Source organism: Apis laboriosa, unplaced genomic scaffold (assembly GCF_014066325.1).
Source record: "Apis laboriosa isolate Shangri-la unplaced genomic scaffold, ASM1406632v1 scaffold28_cov147, whole genome shotgun sequence".
NCBI classification, from domain to species: Eukaryota; Metazoa; Arthropoda; class Insecta; order Hymenoptera; family Apidae; genus Apis; species Apis laboriosa.
Window position 1 is genome coordinate 1199933 of NW_025222687.1, and position 23446 is coordinate 1223378.

At 36.7% G+C, this 23446-nt stretch overlaps 1 protein-coding gene across 4 annotated transcripts in view; it reads left to right on the forward strand.

The window, feature by feature from the left end:
- The window catches only part of LOC122714237 (tyrosine-protein kinase Drl-like), a 99724-nt gene that overhangs the window by 62872 nt on the left and 13406 nt on the right, over positions 1-23446 (forward strand). For all 4 annotated transcript variants that reach the window (XM_043935419.1, XM_043935421.1, XM_043935422.1 and 1 more), the window contains 2 exons: positions 9131-9401; positions 20979-21150. In XM_043935419.1, coding sequence (XP_043791354.1) covers positions 9131-9401; positions 20979-21150 — 443 coding nt within the window. The remainder of the gene's footprint in view (positions 1-9130; positions 9402-20978; positions 21151-23446) is intronic.

Sequence of the window (23446 nt, forward strand, 5' to 3'; positions counted from 1 at the left end):
AAAATTAAAAGACGAGAGAGAGAGAGAGAGAGAGAGAGAGAGAGAGAGAGAGAGAGAGAGAGAGAGAGAGAGAAATATACATTAGAAAAAAAATACACGCGAGAAATATTCCTCCATCCGTAAAAAAATTTAAAACACGATTGAATCTGACAGATTAAATTGAAAATTTTCGAGATTAGAGGCGTAAGCAAAACTGAAAAGCGCGTGGGATAATGAGAGGCGAAACACGAGAGAGGAGAAAAGAAAAGGGTGGGAGGGGGACGACAAAGGGAGAATGCGAACAAACGCGTGGCCAAACGCTTAGACAAAGTGCAAGCAGACAGAGGCAGCAGGCAGAGCGTTCTCGTATAAACGCTTCCATCTTCAACGGAGTCGAGAATATTGCGTTAACACCGAGGGTGCAAACAGCCCTTTGTCTATCCCTCTCCTCCTCCTTCTTCCTCCAGCATTCTGTCACGCTTGCATAAACTGAAAGACCCTCTCGAGTACAGTCAAGCTAATAATTAAAGTCGGTAAAACCGCTCGTTAAATCGTACCGCGTGTGCCCTACATAGTCGGGGAAAACGTTCCTTCGCCCTGTGTGTGCGTGCAATTAGTAACGCTTGTCTTCATAATTGACACGGGGCCAGAGTGTGCGTATTAAATTATCAAAGCCGGCTCTTTATTCTCGGAAAATGGAAGAGAGGAAATTTTTACCATTTTTACTTTACCATACACACACATATATATTCCATCGTACGAATCAAAACTTACACAATTTCTCTTTTCTTTTATTTCAATTCGAACGAGCTTATTACGTTCCTTTAAATTAGAAAGAGCCCTAACAGAGAGAAATATTTTTTAATAAAAATACGAATACGAATATTTTAACCGATTTAACCGAGAAAAATAATACCACCAAGATCGATGCTTCATTTCCTTTTTCTCTCTCATTCTCGCTCAGAGCTAACGTAGAAATAATTGATCTTTCATGTTGATTCGCGGCGGCGAGTCGATAGTCAAGATTAACGATTTTCTCGATTAACCGTGTCAACCTCTTTTCCGCTTTTAACCCGTTTACGCAGAGATAGGGAAGGAGAGAGGGCAAACTGCGCGAGCAGAGGTGGGGTTAATGATTAATTCATCATCGTGTACAAGCTATAGGAAAAGCGGCATTAAGCTGCCTACACGTAAATGTTGTCCAACTCGAAATAAACTGATGAAGAGGAAGAATGAGGATGGGGGAGAGTGAGAACGTGAAACCCTTCTCGCGACTAATTCATCCTCTTAGTGTCTGTAAAACCATCAAGGGATTAAGTATTTGATCGAGATATTACGAGGGGAGAATCGAAAGCGCATTCGCGTGTTTTTAACGCGACGACAAGGCTGAAATTTAGACGCCACATAAAAAGATAAAATATATCGAGTATATAATTTATTACTTAAATTAAAAATCTAGTATTTTATCTGTAACTGATCGATAAACTTTCAAATTTCTTCTGCAATATCATTCATTCGAGTATAGCCAATATTTGATGATTTTATACGTAAGCGAAATGGACGTAAAGAAGTAATGGTCGTTAACCGACGTTCTGTTTACTACTGAAAAAAAGTCTCGCGAGACGGCAGAGAAGCAAGAGGGGTCGTCCTTCGTAAGACCGTTTATCCCCACTCTAGACGCTTTTGTTTATAATCCTGACACCACACGCTACACAGTAGTAAGAACAAGCTACAATTCGAACATTCCAAATCATAAAAATTATTTTCATTTATGAAATTACATTAGGATAGTCATTCAATTATTATCTCAATTATTTGGATACGAAATTACATTTATAGATTAAACTATCGATACGTTAGAATACTATAACTTGGACGCAGATCGTTCCTCTCTTATTGTCACGATCGGATTAATATACGTAACGAATAATACTGGAAAGAAAAATACGTGTTTCCTTCTACATTAACCGATCAGACCATGACTTTTTTCTCTCTCTCTCTTCGTTACTCTCCTTAAAAGCCACTCGTTAAAATTTACAATTGCGATATTTCGAACGGGGAATTTTCAAGCCTGGAAAAAAGAAAATTGGAAATAAAATTTCATCATTACAGAGGGCTAGTAGTGTTCGAATATGGCTAAAATCATCGCCTCCCACAATAGGAATGGTTCCACGATTCGGACCAATATAATTTCGCCGGTTTCGCCAAGTTTCCAATCTCCAAAACTTGTCGTCCTCCCCACTCCCAAGTCGTGCTTCCCCTTGAACAAAACTCGACCGATCGCCCCACCCCCTCCTCCAACGCGACAGATTCAAACCTCAAATTTATCTCGATTAAACCGCGATCTTATTTCGCGAGGGTCGAACTTCAAACTTGGGAACAAACTTCCGAGAGCAACAGAATTCCACCGCTACACACAGGGCATGGAATTATCGATCAATTTCAAGCGGCGCCCTCCCCCTCTCCCCAGTTATCCAAGTATATCTGTAACAAGGAGAGGGAGAGAGGGTCAGTTTCGGTGGCCGAATTTACGACTTCTCGTTAACGACACCCGATGGCAACAATTCACCGAGCGTGAGTACTTCACTCGGACTAATTAGTAATTCCGCTTTTGGCAAGATTTGCGAAAACGACGAACGAACGTTCCAACGTTTCGATTCAAATATAATCACGCGTGATTCGTGTTTTCGATAATGGTGTGTTTTCGAACAGTGACAGTTAAATTGGACAAAATTATTTCTTTTTTTTCAATAAGTTTTGAGGTTATGTGGAAATTTAGAAAAACAATACTGCTTTTTATTGTAATTTGTTATTTCATTAAAAATATATATATAACTTAGAAATATGACTAAATGTATACATATAGAAATATACAAATATTTGTGATTCGAAGTAACTTTTAACTGCTTTAACTTAACCGCGCAAAATATTTATTACTATTTTAAAAAACATGTAGCGAACAATTAATTTAGGAAGTTTCGAATTCCACAATGTGGAGAACATATAAAAAAATTATTGACGAATCGAATTATATTGTGTGAAAATATTAAGTAATTACTTAATTTTATAAAAAAAAAAAAAAAATAAAAAGCTTATCGATAATTTATAAATTTAAATTAAAATAAATGTTTCGAAATATTTTATATCAAATTACAAAATTGAATTTAAATGCTTTTTAAAAAATTTACAGAATACATTTCTCGATTATTGAAACGTGATCGATCAATTCTCTATACACGCCTATTTCGTTTAAAAAAAGGATTTAAAATTTTAACCTATAAAGTTGTTATACATCGCATCGAAATGGATTATTCCTTTTTATAATTTTGAAAATGAACACTTGTCCAGTTTAAATATATACTTATTATTCGAACCACCGTGACGTCGCCACTTTCTCACCGGAGGAATTTCAATCGCGTTTAGTTACGTGACCGATAATAATTGTGCACCGTTTATATCGAGGTTAGTGATCCATGGTCGTGCGAGCGTCACGATTCGACACGCTAAGCGCAGAGTCAATCCGTTAGTAATCGCGGTCAAGGGGAGTTGGGAAACGGTTTAGCGATAACGCTTCGCTTAAAAAAGGGGCTGGAGTTGCGCGTGCATTTTTTCCAAAAAAAAAATTCAACGTAATTTCCAAGTTCCAAGCTTCTACTCTACGAGAAAATTTTAATCGAAGCGTAAAGTGCCAGGGTAACTTTTCCTCCTCGAGGAGCACGAGGGAATTTCGTTATTGCGCCGAGGGACGGAAAGAGAGATAGAGAAAAAGAGAGAAAAAGAAATGCAAGGTCTTTCGCGGTGTTTTATTCATTCTCCTCCGTCCTGTCCGCAAGCTATTTCGCTCCTCTGTGTGTAATCGATTCTTATACGTGACGAATCGCGTTCCACTTTCTTTCTTATGCACTTTATACTACTTTATTCTCGATGAATCTGACAATTGATCGGTTACCTGGCGAATCGAGGCCGGCGCGCAGGCCTTTGTCGAGGCAAGATGAAAAAAGTGTCGAGTACGGTTTGGAGGAAGCGGAGGAGTGGAGAGGGAAACGAGGCGAGCAATTCGCTTGTACGAACGCGACACGGTCCAATGCCGTTTTCGAGCTCGTCCACGATATCGAGTACCGCTTTCCAGTGACGTTGCTGTGTCAGGATCCTCGATCACCAACGTTTCGTTAAAAACTGTCTTTCTGATTCTTCGCGTGCAATTGTTCTAAATGACAGTAGGATAAAATGTTGAGACGCGCGAGTAAACTCGAGAAAAGAGAATTTACCAAGAGTCGTTTATTACGCCAAAAAAACAGCGATAATCGTTCCCATCGCGCACGTGGCACGCGCTTGCAAGTGGTGGGGATTATTCGGCTCGAAGAGTGAACAAAGAATAACTCGATCGCGCATTTCTCCTTTACTATCCTTCGCGTCGATTCGGTATTACGTAATTCCTCGAACGGTTATATCATCGCTTTATGCCGATGTGATAAAATTAATTGTTGATTACGCGTTGTATTTTTTCCTTTCGAGAATTATTATTTTCATATATTATCCACGTGATACATATATACCGATATCGTGGCTTGATTAACTATAATATTAATATCCATAACTCGTACTCGATCTCGAGAGTTCAACGAGTAAACCCCTCAAGCGGTAACACAGGTATTGCTTACATCCGCCGCGGGAAGTTATTCCTTGAGACGAGCCCTGCTCATCGAATATTATCCTCCTTCATCCCTATTTACTTGTATATTTAACCACCAATCGTATATTCATTCGAAAATTATACCGGCAACAACTACGCATAATTTATGTTACTCGTAATACGATAATATTAGATTTTGCATCGAAGTTGCCAATTTTTTGAATTCTACTCGATCTGTATTTTATTTTAGCATATTTGCACGTTGTGTAACCGTTGTTCTTTTTTTATATTAAACTATCTTTGTATTTAATTATCTTTTGAGAAGCGAACGAATTTGAAATATTATTCTTGTACGAATTTAAGTCGATATTAAAATATCAAGTGTTAATTTTAGAAGAGAAAATTCTGTCGATGAGAAGATTAGTGGTTTCAAAAATTCAGGCGTTGAAAATGAGAATCTCGTAAACGAGCGAAGATGATAGATATCTCGAATCGTAGTTTTCGAATATTTGGGTGAAATGTAGGTAAAGAGTTATAAAATATGGCTTCGATTACGAGAACAGACAAGGCTTGGATTTTAATATTCCGCAACCAATTAAGATTGCGCTGATTAATGGAACTCTCGACACTCGCTAAATTCCTGAAAGATCGCGAAACAGAGGAAAATGTAAGGCGTTTTCGATTTTATTATTCCAATTAAAATTGTACCGATTTTAATCCTCGTCTTGGCAAAATAATGACGGTGAATGGAAATCTTGAAACAAATGATCGATCAACTGTGACTCGTAAATTGTACCTAACCTATATTTCGCTTAGCATATTTTCAGCTCGTCTTCTTATTCATTTCCTTTTCCATTAATTCAACTGTTTCTTTGAGAAGCGAACGAATTTAGATTATTATTCCTGCACGAGTTTAAGTCGAAGCTGGAAACGAGAATCTCGTAAACGAGCGGAATCCGTATCGAACGGAGATGGATTGAAAGGCAAGGCGGAGACGTATCTCGAATTACAGTTTTCGAACGTTTGGGTGGAACATGGGTAAAGCGAAAAAATGACAGAGAATGAAAAGTTGCGGTATTTGGAAGTTTCATCGAAACGAATACAATAATTCATTTTTGAATAGAATTATAAGCTGTGACGAGAAGTGAATGCTGTATGACGATCGTGCAATGAAAATCCTAAAGAAATATTTAAAAAAGTTATTGTGAGAATAAAAAAGAGAATAATTCGTTATTCTTTCGCGAAACAAGGAGATACCGTAATAGCAATGTTCTATTGCCAAGAAATTGATTAAAAGGGACAAACCGCAGCATACTCACAGGATATTTTACCGACCGATCATCACTCGTTTCGTTATTTATACTTGTTTTCAAAAAAATAAAAATAATTGACGCCCGAGAAGAATTTCTTTACATTAAAACCAACTGAAGTTTTACAAAACATATTTCGATCGAATAAAGATCATTCTTCCGACCGAAAAGAAAAACAGGCATTTAGATACGACCTAACCTAAAAATACATCGCGAATAAATTGAACGTAATCGAAAGTAGAAAGAATTTTATCTTGCAAAATTTACATAACTTTTTTCTTTCAGATAAACAATACAAATATATATACGTATCTTATGCAAATACATACATTTTGAATAAACGCGATTCGAAAATAAATCCAAATTCGAGGCAAAATCGTGCACGTGTCGCAATGGACAGGGCTTCCTTCTCGTTCGGCGAACAACAACGTTCGTACGGATTCGCGTTGAATGGAGGTTTTATACATGCGAGAAGCCGTGCGTGGGTGGAAAAACGGTTGGAAGCTTCGAATTGTTCGAAGGTTTCAAATATTTTTTACGTCATTACCAAAAGTGGATAACGGTGCAAACGTTTCAAAAGATAAACCAATTCTTCCTCGATCAAGATTTCGATCGTCGAACGTCCAACTCGACAAAGTTTCGAGGCGAGGCATTCGCGAAATTAGCTCACCGCTCGTATTCTTCGATTACGGATAACAGAGAGGATTGTTCGATTGGTGGATTGCGGAGAAGGATTTTAACGGATCGGTGGGGATAAGAGGAGTAAAAGCAATCTGATAATAGGGATAGAACTATTCACGTACGAATGCAATTATTTTTTTTTTTTTCCATCGCGAGCAAGTTTCAAGATATGTACGAGAAGGATATATAATACGCGACGATTATCGGCGAGTAAATTTTTCTTACTTCTTACCAGTAGAAGTTGTTAACCTTCTCGTTGGTTAAATTTTCTCCTTATTCTTTTTTTCTTCATTCACTTGCAATTGGAAGGCATCGATATTAATATTAACACTTTCGATAATTTTCATTAGCAAGATTCGCGAATATTTCATAATAACACACTCGTTTTATACTAAGTTAAACGACAACGCGAATGAACCGTAATAATAACGGCAACGCGTAGAGATAGAAACCACGTGACCGTTGCTAATGGCATACAACGCCTCTATCTGTCTGGATAGAAACTACAATGGTACAAGCTTTTAATGCAATTTCCACACTTATCGCGATAATAAAATATTCCAAGTATATGCCAACCGCGATAAATGTTCATCGTCGAATCCGCGAATATACACGAATATACGAATTCATTCGCCAAAGTGCTTTACATATCTCCTCTATATCGCGTTAAATAAAAGAAATATAAAAAAAAAATAAGCTTGCTACATGCTATGAAAAATAAGAAAAATTTACTCGCCGATAATCGTCGCGTATTATATATCCTTCTCGTACATATCTCGAAACTTGCTCGCGATGGAAAAAAAAAAAAAGAAAACAGTTATATCACTTTCGTGTTCGATACCGTAAAGTATAAACTTTTCACGAGGAAAAAGAAAAAAAAAAGGAAAGGAAAAAAATTTCGCTTATCTCCGTCAATAATTCTTCGTCAGAATTTCGTTTCTTCTGACTGAATCCAACTGTCCACCACCCCCCCCCTCCTCGAGTATCATTGACTTGGCGCGTTAATTCAAGCGGTAAGAAAAAGGAAACGCAGAGAGAGAAAGAGAGAGAAGAAAAGAAAGATCTCAGTGTCACGCCATCTTAGGCCCCCCCGTGGCGATGATTAGGACGATTAAAGAGAGGGGACGATGGATCAAGGGAGGTGGTGCAAGTTGACGTTGCATCACGAAGCACTAACCGCATTATTTATGCCACCTCGTAAAACTTGTCGCGTGCCCGACACGCTGCTCGCATGTCCCTTTTGTCGCCAACCTGCGCACACGGAGGGAGGCTACGGATTAAATGTTAGGCTAAACGTTCTAACCGGCACCCTTCTCTTCGTTCCAAAATTTTAACAATTTTTTTTCGATCGTGACGGAAGATTACGATTTTTTTTCTCTATCGAAGCTCTATTAACGATATACATAGAAATTCCTATTGGGAATATTTAAATAAGTGAGTAGTTGGGATAACGTACGATAGGAAGTTGTTTGATTTTCGAGCGTGGAATTAAGAGGCACGCGACGAGAACGAAGATAAAGTAAGAATGGATCCAGTATGAAATATCGCATGCGTGCTGCGATATGCACACTGGAAGCCGAAAGAGGTCGCCACGTATATATATACATATAGAGGTTCTCGAGATATTTTTATTACGCATGCGCGTGTTTGATTAATTTGCCGTCGCACCGAGGCGATATAGATACTGCTGAAAAATAAGACTTTACTTTCGACAATTAAATTATACTATATACATATATATATATTAAAATTTCATTTTATCAACGAATGAAATGAATTCGGGGATAAATAGTTTTACCATTTCGTTCGAAATTTCACGAAATTATAATTATTAAAGTGTCCCAGTTTAGTTTCTTTCGCGTCACGCTAGGAACCGTTTTAACTGGCTACTTTTATGTGAACATAAAAAGTCTGGACTTCACACCGAAGGAAGTTCTTTTGTCCATTTGGTAGGATTGGAAAGATATAGTTTATTGTGAACTCCCTTCCTCAAGGCATCGATCCATCAGTCCTGCAAAATATTGCAATCAGCTTGATAAATTGAAAGCAGAAAAACGGTCAGAATTGGCGAACCGACGAGACATCGTTTTTCATCGCGACAATGCAAAATGCTGCATTGAATAGTAAGAGAAAAACTGTCTTCTGGAAGAGTGATAAGAAGGCGATGCAGAACGGTTCATGTATAACGCGACATATGCTATTCTTTTCCTATCGAGAAAAAAGAAACTTATAAATTAATAAATAGAAATTATATATATAATTTTACTTATATATAAATATACTTATTATATATATATATATATATATGAAAAGTAAAATCTCATTAAACGAATGAAATGAATTATAAATTAATTTTACCATTTCGAAAGTGTAAGTATATTGGAAGATATTCTTCCACTCGATTCGAATTTCACTTCTCCCCTTTATTTATTATTTCCAACTACAGAAACTCACAGCGAGTGGAGGGGACGAGAAGTTTTCCATTTTCGTTTCGAGAAAGTCACTCGTTGTCCGTCTCTGTTCGCAGTTGCCGTACTCGATGGAGTTGGATTACGACGTGGTAGGTGTTCCAGAGGGTGTCGGCCCCGGGATGATGGCGCTGCTCCCCCCCAGGGTGAACGTCTCGGCCAGGGGAGAGGTGCCCGTCGCGTTGCAAGTGTTCAGGATCAGGCTTCCATGCTCGGGCCTGGTCAGCGCCGAGATCCCGTTGGCGTTGAGGCTCAACGTCACCGCGCCCCCCGGCACCAAATACAACGACACCGTCCTCGCGTTCAAGAGGAACAAGATTTGCTTCAAAGGTGAGACTCAAAGGTTTTTCTTTTTCTCGAAAGGAATTCAAATTTAATCGTTCAAATCATCCATCGGAAAGGGATTCTATTATTTAATTTCGAAAATATCGATCCCCTTCGAGTAGAAAGGAACGGAAAGATTCGGGAGAAAACGTTAAACTCGATTTAACGAGGTGATAAGTTTTTTTATTCTTCTGACGGCATTTCGAACTAAACTGCTCATGACTTGCGTTTAGTTCACTGCACGAAGTGAATGTCCAAGTTATGAGTCCAAGTCTGAATAATTTTGTAAAATTGTTGTTCGCGAAACTCTAATTTTTAAAATATGAAATAAAATTAAATATAAATAAAAAATTTATACTTTTCTAAAATTAAATTAATTATGAGTAGTCTGAATAATTTTGATTGAAATTGTTAAAAGATGCTCTAATGAAACTCTAATTTTTAAAATACGAAATAAAATTAAATATAAATAAAAGATTTATACTTTTCTAAAATTAAATTAGTTATGAGTAGTTTGAATAATTTTGTGAAATTATTAGAAAATATTCTATGAATGAAACTCTAAATTTTAAAATATGAAATAAAATTAAATATAAATAAAAGATTTAAAATATAAATAAAAGATATTTTTTTAAAATGAAATTAATTATGAGTAGTCTGAATAATTTTGATTGAAATTGTTAGAAAATGCTCTAATGAAAATATGAAATAAAATTATATATAAATAAAAGATTTATACTTTTCTAAAATTAAATTAGTTATGAGTCTGAATAATTTTGTGAAATTGTTAAAAGATGCTCTAATGAAACTCTAATTTTTAAAATACTAAATAAAATTAAATATAAAAAAAAGATTTATATTTTGCCAAGTTATTCCAAAATTTTTCAATAATTTCATTAATTTATTATAATTATTATAATTACATTAAATAATTTATTATAATATATAATTTCATCAATCTATTGACTTCCTGAAAAATTCCTTTGAAGAATCTTATATTCATCCGACATCGATAAATAGAGATCAGCATGATCAAGATACACCTACATGTCTGTTCACCAAGATTGGACCCCCTTTATAAGATTGTGTCTCTTTCGAAGAATACACAATCAAGAACATATTGAACCAAGCATAGAACCATCTCCACGCGTAGAGATGGAAAGCAATGCCTCTGAACCGGTAGATTCGGTATTTTTGTCGATATATAGATTCGAAATCGTTGGAGATATGGAAACGAGTCTGAGTGAATCGAACGCGATTTTAACATTTGGACAAATTGGCCTCGCGGTGGCAAGTTTGATTAGTGGGTTTGGAGGATGGCCGCCGATCGGTTGTCGAACGTTGGTCGCGCAATTTCCACGTGTTCGCGATTAAAACACAGAGGGAGGAGGGAGGGGAACCGAATTCTATGCACGATTTATGCCCCCTTTGTGCGATGCCCACGCGCGTCGCCGACAGCATAATTTCTGAAAGCGCAGAATTTCGCGTATGCGGGCCAAACGTGGCGCGAAAATCCGGAATCACTGATTAAACTTGGCGCCGCTAATTTCGTTTAATTACCACGCATCGATCCGATCCATCGTTCCGCGTGTGTGCAACTTCGTTAGTTTTGTGCATCTAGTGTGTCGGATATGTGCGGATAAGTTTCTTTTTTAGATCAGGTATCCAAGATTATTCAATTATTATAGTCGAATACCGATTCTTTTCACATCCGAGTTCGATTTTCGTCTTCCAAATTAAAATTTCCAAATTTAAATCTTTGATACATTTAAGATACACCGTTCTCTCCAAGTGACGCGTTAGAACTATTTCTAGATATTAGGTTTTAGGAAAGAAAGTTTTCACGGTTTATTTTGATTTGATAAATGTTTAAATTTGACTTTGTATATAATTTTAAAAGGTACTTTTCGCTCTGTGAAAATGTGATGTTAACTTTATTTTCAAATTAGTTTCTCCGATTTCTTATGTTGAAAATATAATGGAGAAGAAATAAATTCGAACAATTTTTCTATCTCAGTTCCACGACTCTAGAATTTTATTCAACCGGAATAACAAAACTTGTTTCTCTCGTTATCAAAAGTGTATCGATTCCAATGGTCTTTATTTCGATTAATAAACTTTTGTTTAAGATACGTGCATTTGAATTTAACAGTTAAAAACCGCAACAACTTTCCAATCTAATAGTTTCGATATCCGATTTCCCAAACTGGAGTGCAAAAAGTAAGAAATCGTCGCACAGGACTGGAAATTCGAGAAAGATCGTCGGCGGCCGCGTTTACGCCTCACTGCTTTCACCGTGTTTATTGGAAAAAAAACTTTCCTCGAAGAACGAAGTATTTAATCACATTTAATCACACTTTGGAATCGAATAACATTACATATTATATAAAAATATGATATAATCGTGCGATAATAATAATAACTGTTGAGAACGATATGAAACAAATGATTAAAAACGAAATACATTGCCAGAGAAAGATGTACTCGAATCGCTCGTCGTGCCACGTGCGACACGCGGCGTCTTGTGCAGAGCGACTGTAGTAACGGCCCTAGTAACGAAACGGTTAAAAAGAACGCTGTTACCAGATGGCGCCGCGAACGGTAAACTGATTCGAATTCGCTCGAAAGAGAGAAGAAGGATTCTGAAATTGATCGAAAAAGGGAAGTTAAGAATTTGTATCGTATTTTAAAAATTTTCAACGTTTCTTTTCATATATACTCTCGTATCGAGGAATAAAAGTTGAAAATCCGTTTTATCAGATTTATTAGAGCAGTTTTCGAATTATTTTTGAAGAATTTATATATATATATATATATAATATTTCTTTTCATATATGCTCTCATATCGAGGAATAAAAGTTGAAAATCCGTTTTATCAGATTTATTGGGACAGTTTTATTAAATTCTCGAATTATTTTTGAAGAATTTATATATATATATTTATATTTGTTGTGCAAATAAACGTGAACACGTGAGGTAGTATTCGAAATAAATTTTCCTCGATAATAATAAACGTTTTCAAAACGGAACAAAACACACCAACGAAAGGCGTCAAAAATTACAAAAGTAAATTACAAATGTAAATTACCAAACGATGAATTCTCCAATTGACTGCTAACGATTGACATTGAAAAATGCAATTCCAAGATCTCCTCCCCCTTCCCCAATATCACTAAGATTACACTCATCATTTTTCTCCAAATTTCAATTAAATGCTCTTCAAAATCAAGAGAGATCATTAATAAGATCTCGATTTGAAAGAATAATCAAAGTCTGTCTCCCAGCTTCCGATGTTTCAAATATTTTTGACGGAGAAAAAAAAAAGAAAAAAGAAAGAAAGGAAACGACGTGATTCTCGTGGCACAGCCACTCGTGGGGAAACATCCCTCGTGCCGGAAATCGACAAGAACATCGAGTATCGGGGAACTATAGTGGCAACATTTTGCCCGACAGGTGGATGAAATGGTGGACTTCCCGAGATACGGAAACTGTACTTGTATACGCTTACACCAAGAGAGAGGATAATAAAGGAGAAATAAGGAAGAGAAAAATAATAGAAACTATAGAAAATGGAGGATTGAAAAAAGGGAGAAAAGGAAAACAGATTAAGGAAACCGAAGATTTAAAAAAGAGAGAGGAGAAATAAAAGGAGACAAGAAGAAGCAAGTTGACTCTGATCCGGATCCGGTTACCGGTGTGCAGGGGACTACAACGAAACGCAATCCGCCGAATAAAATTGAATCTCGTCAGAAGTCGATGTATTTAATGAAAGAAGAAGAAGAAGAAGAAGAAGACAGGAAAAGGATCCAAGATCAAGAGTATCGACCACGTGGAAAAGTGGAGTGGTGAAAGGGAAAACGGGGTGGTGGAGAGCAGCAGCAGAGAAGGGTGGAAAATAAATACAAAGCCCCCTTCCTTCCTTTTTCTTCTTCTTCTTCTTCTTCCTCCTCTTCCTTCCTCAATCAGAAATTTGCTTTCTTCTTAGGCCCCCCTCTCCTTCTACTGGGTCAGAGGGGACGATTCTTTGCTCTGCAAGGAGGGTCCTGAAGAAGAAATCCGAAATCGGTTTGGAGACCACTCGAAAATAATCGAATCTCGTGTTGGCTCCTCGAGTGGCTCGTGTATTCTGTGTATATATACACTGCGGTTTCTCAATGGGCGGTCTTACGGCAAATATGTATACATCCTTCCTTGAATCAAAATTCAGGGGGAGGGGAATTTAAACGATGATACTGTCCCCTTCCTATTTCTCCAATCTCTCTCGATTTCTTGAAAGGTTTCATCGATCTAAGATTTAAAATTGTTGACAAATGTTACAGAAAAGTAAAGTTCAAATTTTAAAGTTGAAATTTTATATGTGGTTTCATTATTGAATTTTTGCAACATCACTATTTTCGTAATTTGTTTTGTAAACAGATACAATCAAATAGATTTTATTATTTTGTTTTCCAGTCAATAAATTAATTCTTTGCACTCCTCTTTCGCTCGGTCGAAATTCAGCAATTTCAGACTCGCGTATTCGGTGGCCTCATAAGATTACCATAAGATAATCATTCATAAGATTACGCCTCATAAGATCATAGGAGTTTATGAAGCGATATTCTAAAAGAATCGAACACAAATAAATATTGTCGCCGTTGCAATAATCCCAGTGGTTCTCATTGTAATTCTCACCGTTGGAGAGCAGAGTTAAGAGGGGAGGGGGGTATAGACAAATCTTATCATTATGCAACGAAGATATTAAATGTAACACGGAAACACGATTAATGACGTGGTGATAACGGATATCATCGAATTTCATTAACTAAAACGATTGCATTAATAACGTTATATATATATTATATATATATATATATATTTCGCAATATTTTATCGCGTTACAAAATTATTGAATTGCAGCGGGTGGGGAGGAGCCACCGGAGGGCGGTGTAATTTTCCTGCAAATATATAGGGATGTAAATTAATCTTTTATTAACAAAGCCACGCATGGCCTCCCCTCCCGGTAAATCGAAATATTCTTCGTAATTTCATCGCGACAAATTAACGTTAAATTTATCCGTCGGTGAAGCGTTATATACGTGATACAACGCGTATTTCACGATCGGATATAATTCGAATTAAAGATCGATATACGTCGTATACCAATTATCGTCCCGTTCGCGCAACGAAACAGAAGGATTAATAATTCGATATTATTTTTAGTATTATTATTATTATTGTTATATGTTATTATATAATATTATTATTGTTATTAATATATTAATATTACTTATATTATTATTATTATATTAATAAATAATTTGTGAGAATCGTTCTAGAATCCAAGTCCAAAACATCGTTTGGATATCGTTTTTTCTATGGTATTTCAATTTCTTCTATGATTCGTTCATCGAAATTCGATTTTGAATCGATCAAAAAATTTGTTGCAGATAAATGCATAAATTTTAATAGGCGAAGAAGAACGATAATTTTATGTTATTTTTCTTATTATTATCGCGTAATAAATTTCTGAGAATCCTAGAATTGTTGCAATATCGTTTATATATTCAATATCGTTTTTCTATGATACTTCAACTTTTCCTCGATCTAAATTCGATCAAAATCATCATCGACCAAATAAATGGAGGCGAAGAAAAATTCGATATTATTTTATTATTATTATCACGTAATAAATTTCTAAGAATCCTAAAATCGTCCAATATCGTTTGTATACCGTTGTATACCGTTTTTCTATGATACTTTAACTTCTCCTCGATCTAAATTCGATCAAAATCACCATCGATCAAATAAATGGAGTTTTAACCTGTAATAAGTAAAGAAAAATTCGATATTATTTTATTATTATCATCACGTAATAAATTTCTAAAAATTATCCAACATCGTTTTTCTATGAAATTTCAACTTCTTCTCGATCTAAATTCGATCAAAATCGACCAAATAAATAATGGAGTTTTAACCTCCAATAGGCGAAGAAAAATTCGATATTTTTATTATCGCATAATAAAATCGCGTAAAAATCGTCCAACATCGCGATATATCATTTGTATACTGTTTTCCTATGGTATTCCAACTTCTCCTCGCTATTTATGATTTATCGATAGAATAATAAGAGTTTGCATTCGATCCAAATATTTCGATAGACCATCGACTAAAATTCATTTCGATTAAATAGAGTTTTAACCTTTAATAAACGAAAAAAAATTCAATATTATTTTATTATTATTATCGTGTAATAAATCATTTGTAAGAATCATCCTAGAATCGTCCAACATCGCGATATATCACTTGAATATCATTTTTCTATAATAATTCAACTTCTCGTTGTGATTCATCGATCTAAATTCGATCTAAATAAATGGAGTTCTAACCTCCAATAGGCAAAAATTCGATATTATTTTATTATTATTATCGCGTAATAAATTTGTAAGTATCGTCCAACATCGCGATATATCGTTTGGATACCATTTTCCTATTCTTCAACTTCTCCTCACTGTGATTCGTCGATCGAAATTCGATCAAAATGGCCACCAAAATTCGTTCTAGATAAAATTTTAACCTCCAACAAACGAGAAAAAATTCGATATTATTTTATTATTATTATCGAGTAATAAATCATTTGTAAGAATCATCCTAGAATCGTCCAACATATATCCTTTTCCTATAATATTTCAACTTCTCTATCCACGATTTATCGATCGAACAATAAGAGTTTGCATTCGATTCAGGTATTTCTATATAAGCCATCGACCAAAATTCAGCCCAAATAAATGGAGTTTTAACCTCCAATAAACGAAGAAAAATTCGATATTATCTTATTATTGTTACCGCGTAATAAATTTCTAAGAATCCAGTATCGCGATGTATCATTTCGACACAGTTTTCATCGATATTTAATCCACTCGAGCATTGCGTTTGGAACTCAAAACAGTTCTCCTCTTTATCCACGATTTATCGATCGAACAATAGGAGTTCGCATTCGATCCAGATATTTCGAATATAAGCCACCGAGCAAAATTCCTCCCAAATTCGTAAATAGAGAATTTTAACCTCCAATTTCCACTCCATCAAAGGATATACAATAACACTCTCTATAATACGAAAAATAATAATTTTTTAAAATTGAAGCGGGATAAAATTATTCAAATTTCAAAATTCAAATAACATTTGAAAATAATAATAATAATAATAAAACATCCTATCTGGATATGCTGGAATCCAATCGAAGGATTTTTTTGCACGATTTTTTTTTTTTTTTTTTTTTTTTGCACAATTCGAGAGGAGACAACGCGTCTCGAAAGGGGTCATTTTCATTAATCGCGCTTACCCCCAACAACTTAATTCCAGACCTTCGTAAATCTCGGTTAAGGTTTGTTTGTTTGGCGGGCAACCGGGATTCAACCGAGATACAACCCCCCTCCTCCTCCTGTTCTACTGCTGTTCTCGCTACTCTTCTCTCCCTAAAAGAGCCCGGCTCTCTTCTCGAGTTTGCGCCTGTCCTTTAAAACTGCGAGCCAAGAGAGAGCCAAGCGTTTAAATCGATGCTCCCCGTGCACGGCAAATCGATTCCTTTGTCCTTTCCCTCCCCTCCCCTCCCTTTCTCTCTTAATCTCTTCCCTTCTTCTGCCCCCCCCCCTCCCCGCGTTTTTTAATTAAAAAATCAAGCGATGCGGTCGTCTCTTTGAACGCGCCAAGTCGTCCCGGGGATTAATTTTTTACTAAATTTGATCGAATTCTACGCTTTGGAGATTTATTATATATATATGGATGGATTAAGGATCGAAGCGATCGATAGCGATTCTTAATAACAGGTGGAAATGATCTTGTACGCACTTTCTAAGAAACGAAGGAGCGAGGAGTCGATAATCGCGTTCTTATTTAATTCAAAAATGTCTAACGCAAGTCACTCGTAGCAACTCGAGTCGTGAAACGGCACAAAACTAGCATAATTTTTAATAATGGAAGTATATTTTTTAGTGTTACAGTGTTATATTAAAAAACTGTAATTTCGTTTTGTTCTTTTCATTTTTATATATTAATTCGTTTATTAATTTCTTTCCTTAATTTTTTTATTTAAAGTTATATTGCAAGTTATATTACATATCTGTATATCTTTTATGTATTGATTACTTCCTTACTTTCCTTTTTATCCTATATTAAATTAATATAATATAAATTAATAAATTAATAATATATATTAAATTAATTAAATTCAATTTTATAATAATTCTTTTATTATACACGTATATTATACACGTGCGTTATAATAAATTAAAGATAAAGAGCAATATTGTTCTCTAAAAATTATATCTTTTCTTTGTTTACAATCAGTGGGTTATAATCAGGAAGAAAATTAACCTAAAATTCCCTCAAAGTTTTCCTCAAACGAGTTTTCTTCTTCTTATTCAATTTCGTTAACAATCGATTACAATATCATAACAGTTACATAATATATAGCTTTTCATAAATATTTACCATCGAACTAATTACCCTAGCGAATTTCCCCTAGCCCCCCACCAAACTACGCGCGATAATTAGCAATCGGCGCATCGAAACCAACCCGACCCGAAATTTGCCAATTCGACGTGTGCTAACTAGGTCGAACAAACAGGCGAATAATTAAGTACCGTGGTAAACTCATCAACAATTCAATTAGCTTTTCGTTGGTTCGCGAAACGGCGGAGAGAAGACGGGACAGAGAGAGAGACAGAGAAACGAGGCAACGTCGCCGCGACGCTACTCCCCCCTGGCGGAGAGAATGGCAACTTAGCTCCTTCCCCCACTCCCGAAAAGAAACACGACGAGAAGCATTGAAGATTTTAGAAAAGATCTGGAAATAAACAAAGAGAAGAGGAAAGATACTTCTCTTTCGAGAACTTGGACGGCGATTTATTTAACTTTTTCCACAATCTCTCCTTGTCCACCGATTCTTCCTGCTTCGTCCAACAGTGTTTCCATCGTTATCGAGCAAAACTCGAGCCTTGCTTTGCGTTATTTATCCTGGCAACGGCACGAATCCTTTCCTTTTTTATTCTCCCCTCTCCTCTCCCCAAACAGTGTCCGGTGAACGAAACGAGAGGGGGGATGGAGAGAGAGAGAGAGAGAGTAAAAAGTATTTTGCTAAAAAGGAAATTTGCGTCGTTGGGTAAGTAATGAGGTTAAGAAAGTTTTGCTTTTATCGTTCTGGAGGGGGTAGGAAGGGGGAATTGGTTCTTCGTACAGTTTTTCTTTATTCTATTTTTTTTGCACAAAACGAGAGCACAGTTTGGGCGTGTGAACGAAAAAGAAAATGTGTATTAGGAGATTCTTAATTTCTTTCTCCACGTACTTGTGCTTTAATGTTAATAAGTAAAAATCAAGTTTCTTCAACTTCGTTCGTAGCCATCGAAATATAAAAATTATACACCCAAGAGATTTTCAAATCCATCGAGTCGCAAATTTTAAAATAAACGAAACCATTTTCTCGTAATTTTATTCCTTCGACATCCCTTCAAATCCTTTCCAATGTTTGATAAAACATTCTGAATCAACTCGATGAATTTGTGACGCGACTCGAGATTACGTTGAAAACTATGTACACGAGGAGACCAAGTTCCTAAACGCTTATGTCCAGAAGGTACATATTTAAATACGCGTGTATCTCTTTCGCTAATTAACCTCTCTCCAACGAATCTCCAATCCGAATATGACGAAAATTCAGGAACGGGAAGTAATTGAGAAACGATTTTTTAAGGAAACGGAACAATGGCCCTTCCTTGGGCATCGTCAAAGGCACTCGGACGTTTTTCATTAAAAAACGGAAGAATGTCTCGCAAAGTGTATCAAAGTGCATAGTTTCAAAGCGAATCTCTCGTGCAATTTATTAGAGTTCGCCTTCTGCGAGATCCCCCTCCTTAAAAAAGAGAGACAGAGATAGATAGATAGATAGAGACGGGGGGGGGGGAGAGAGAGAGAGAGAGAGAGAGAGAGAGAGAGAGAGAGAGCTTTGGAAAATGGAGTGAATCGAAGCGAATAGGGGAGAGGGGAATAGAATTTTATCAATTTGGAACGAAGAGAGAATTCACTCGTCCATGTCTGTAGAAAACAATTATCAAATTAGAAACGAATGGAAAATGGTAAGGTTCGAGGATGGTAAGGTTTCCATTTTTGTTTATCGCGCGAAATCCGCGGAGGAGAGGATCGACAAAGGAGGCAGCAGCAAAGAGTTATGTAGGGCGGAAAGAGGAAACGAACGTGAAAGGAAATCCAAAGAGGTTCCGAAGAATGACTACGTGGAGGAGCTTTGTGCAAAGCTCGTCGTTTGTAGTGGACGACAGCGCGAGCAGCCAGAATGTTCAAAGAGATTTTCCTTCCTTCTCCTTCGAATATCGCCTTTAAACTCTCTCTCTCTCTCTCTCTCTCTCTCTCTCTCTCTCTCTCTCTCTCTCTCTCTATTTTTCTCTCTGTCCCGTGGTTGCTCGTTTATTCGATCGTGACTCGATACATGTAAACGAACGATCGATCAGCGTGTCAACGATTCGATGGTTAAATCGGTTAAATCTCTCACCTGCTGTCTGGCGTCCAGCGATGGGATTAAGCGTATCGCGAGTTCACGGATCAGAGATCTTCGATATCGGAATGTATAATCTTCTATTTTCTTTCTAAGATTTAAAGAAAAGGGGATTTAGAAATCTTGGATGAGGTTTAGATTTTAACTTTACGAAGCGAATATTATTATTACTTACTTTCACTGTTGTTTCGACGAAGGTATTTTTTTTTCATCTCTTTTAGATTTAGGTTTAAATTTAATCGCGAATCTTTCGAATCTTTCGTTCGAAAATTGTTCGAATATTCGAGTCGGGCTCGATCCCATCGCTAGACTCGATACACACCGAAGCGGGAAAACGGTTCAATCGACAAAATGGATTGTCGATAGCGTAATGCGGCTTCGACAAGCTTTGTGGATGTAACACAATTATTTTACGCCGATACAGAAGTCCCCCTTGTTAAATCCCTCCCCTCCCCCCACGAATCTATGTTAATGATCGTGTTTCTGCGTTATTGAACGATGTCGAAGTCATCGCTCGAGTGGAGTGCTGCTATCGACAGCACGCGTCAACTCTTCGCGCGATCTATGAATCTTTGAACGAAATTTCAATGAACCAAACGTTTCTCTGACATCGTCGTTTACCGCCGATACGCTCGCGCACACAGAGAGAATATAAATTTCGTTTAATCGGTTCATCGATAAAAGCCGCTCTCTCGTTTGTTGTACACGAGAAGAGCTCTTGACTAGTCGATTCGAGGCAATTTTTCCTTTTTTTTCTTTTCAATTCGTCGTAGAACGTTCTTATATAACGAAAAATTCCTCTTTCTAGAAAAATGATTTCGTTTTCGTTTCGTCGATGCGTCGGATTTTTTAATTTATTTGGAGAAAAAGAAAAATTCTTTCTTCGAATAACTTTAATTTCTCTTTTTGCTTCTAATTTCTGGGAAAATCGACGAGACAATAAATATATCTTTTCTTTATAACAAAGACGATGTACCGTGCCGTTCGTTTTCGAGAAAAACGGGGAGAAAATTGTTATAATTTTGTTTCTGTCGCAGGAGTGCAAGCGCCTCCGAGGAACGATTCCGTACGTTTGGAGCCAGGACCTCTGAGTGGCGCTGGAGCGCTATACGTTGCTGCGACATGTGCGTGCGCTTTGATACTAGTGGTGGGGAGCGTGGCGAGCGCCCTGTACATTCGCAACAGCAAAGCTCGAATACAAGAGTCGCAGTAAGTGTATAAACAGAATTTTATGCACCATCTCTTTCTCTCCACTTTTTTAACTACGAATTTTTCTTTCCTCTTCATCACATTTTCACATTTTAACATTTTTCCACGCTCGAAAATTGAAATTGTGAATAAACGGGCGAAAATCAATTTATTATCGGCGAAATATTATCGCGAGGAGCGATGTAAACACAACGAGCGTACACATCGATGATCGTCGATGAATAAAATCGCCGGGGGGATCGTAAATTACCGTAAATCGAAACGGAGATCGGAACAAATATATTGAATTTCGTTTTTGGATAACGAACCTTTAAAAATGCAAATTTCCAACCATTGAACCGTTAAAAAGCGCGCAAATCCGTTCGATTTTTCAATTTTTCCTCCCCCTCTCCACCTATCCTAATTTCACAGACGAATCCAAAGAAAAAAAAAAAAGAAAATTTGCGATGCGATTAGAGAGCAATATGCTCGTATCGCATATCTCAAGAGTTCCCCAAGGGAGTTTCGACGAGCCAAGTTCTTCTTCTTTTGCTTCGGGTCGGTGGAAACGGGCGAAGAAGAGAGAAAGATTTCTACACTCCTCTCACCCCTCTCTCCCGGGAAATTCATGGGATAAGAACTCCGGTAGGAGAACTCGTCCGCATGAAATATCCTTTCAATAAGCCTGGGTGATCCGTCTGCCACCACGTTTTATTGCGCCAGCTTACCTTCTGCCTAAGAAAGGAGGATCTCCTTCGTCTCCTCTTTCGCGGAATTAACTAACCGCACCGGTTAGTTAATCGAGGTACCCGTCACCTTGATTCAGTTCTATTGATTGATCAATTCTACCGTTACAATCTTGTATATACACGCATAAATATTAAATTAACGCTCGAGGATCTTCTTTATCGATCGAGACGAATGGAAATTCTCTATTCTGAAATTTCTCGAGAGAAAGGAAAAAGATGGTTGAGATGGAAACTTGAGATTAAAAATTTTAATACACGGTATTCGTGCGCTTTCATCGTTCACCCCGCGTTATCTCTTCTAACGGGAATACTTTTATCAGAGGAGGGGAATTTTCACGGAGGAAAGTGGCCGATTGTCTCTACGTAGGGACGTATATTAGCCCTTTTTGAGGGTTCCCCCTCCACTCTGATGAACGCGCGGGAAACCAGGGCTTACGTTCTCTCCTTCCAAGGAGGAGGGAAGAAGGCGAGATTTTACATCCGTTCGCTCGAGTAAACACGGCACCGTCGCCACCCTCGTCGTCTCGATCTCGACGTCGCACAAAGGACGATTGGACGGGGAACAGGATGCTCTTTGCGGCTACGAATGCTTCTTCTTAGAAGGAATTTTCTTACGAGGAGAGAGAAGGAAAATTTCAACAATTTTTCCTCTCTTTTTTTTTCCTCTCTTTTTATTATCGTAGAACAAATCGATAAAAAATGTTGATGAATTAGAAAATGAATTAGAAAATAGAAAATGTTGATATTTTGCACGTGTAGGAAAATTTTCGAATGATGGATGTTTATACGAAACTTTTCAACAATTTTTCCTTTCTTTTTCCTCTTTTTATTATCGTAAAATAAATCGATAAAAAATGTTGATGAATATTTAGCACGTGTAGGGAAATTTTCGAATGATGGATGTTTATACGAAACTTTTCAACAATTTTTCCTCTTTTCCCTCTTTTTATTATCGTAAAACAAATCGATAAAAAATGTTGATGAATATTTAGCACGTGTAGGGAAATTTTCGAATAATGAATGTTTATAGGAAACTTTTCAACAATTTTTCCTCTCTTTTCTCTCTTTTTATTATTGAACAAATTGATAAAAAATGTTGATAAATATTTGGCACGTATAGAAAAATTTTCGAATGATGGATGTTTATACATTTATAGAGAGACTTAGTCATGTTTTTCGTATTATTCGATACCATCGTATAAACGTAATTTTTTTTTTCTCCCCTCCCTCCATTGAGTTTTTATAACCCCATTTCGCGATGTATAAATTATTAAGCCATACCTTAAGGAAGATTGCATCCGGGAAAGAAGAAGATTCGAGGCGAAGTTTCGAGAGGGGAAGGGAGGAAGAAACTTTTACTCTACTCTCCTCCTTTTTTCTCTTCTTCTTCTTCTTCTTCTTCTAGGGACTCGTTGCACTTACCTCGAATATATTAATTCTCCTCCTTTTGGAGAGGACTGTAGGAATTGTGATTTTTAGATTTAAATAGAAAAATATATACGTACATAATTTAAGCGAAGAAGATTTAAACACCGTTCCGCTTGCTTTTAATTCTCTCTCTCTCTCTC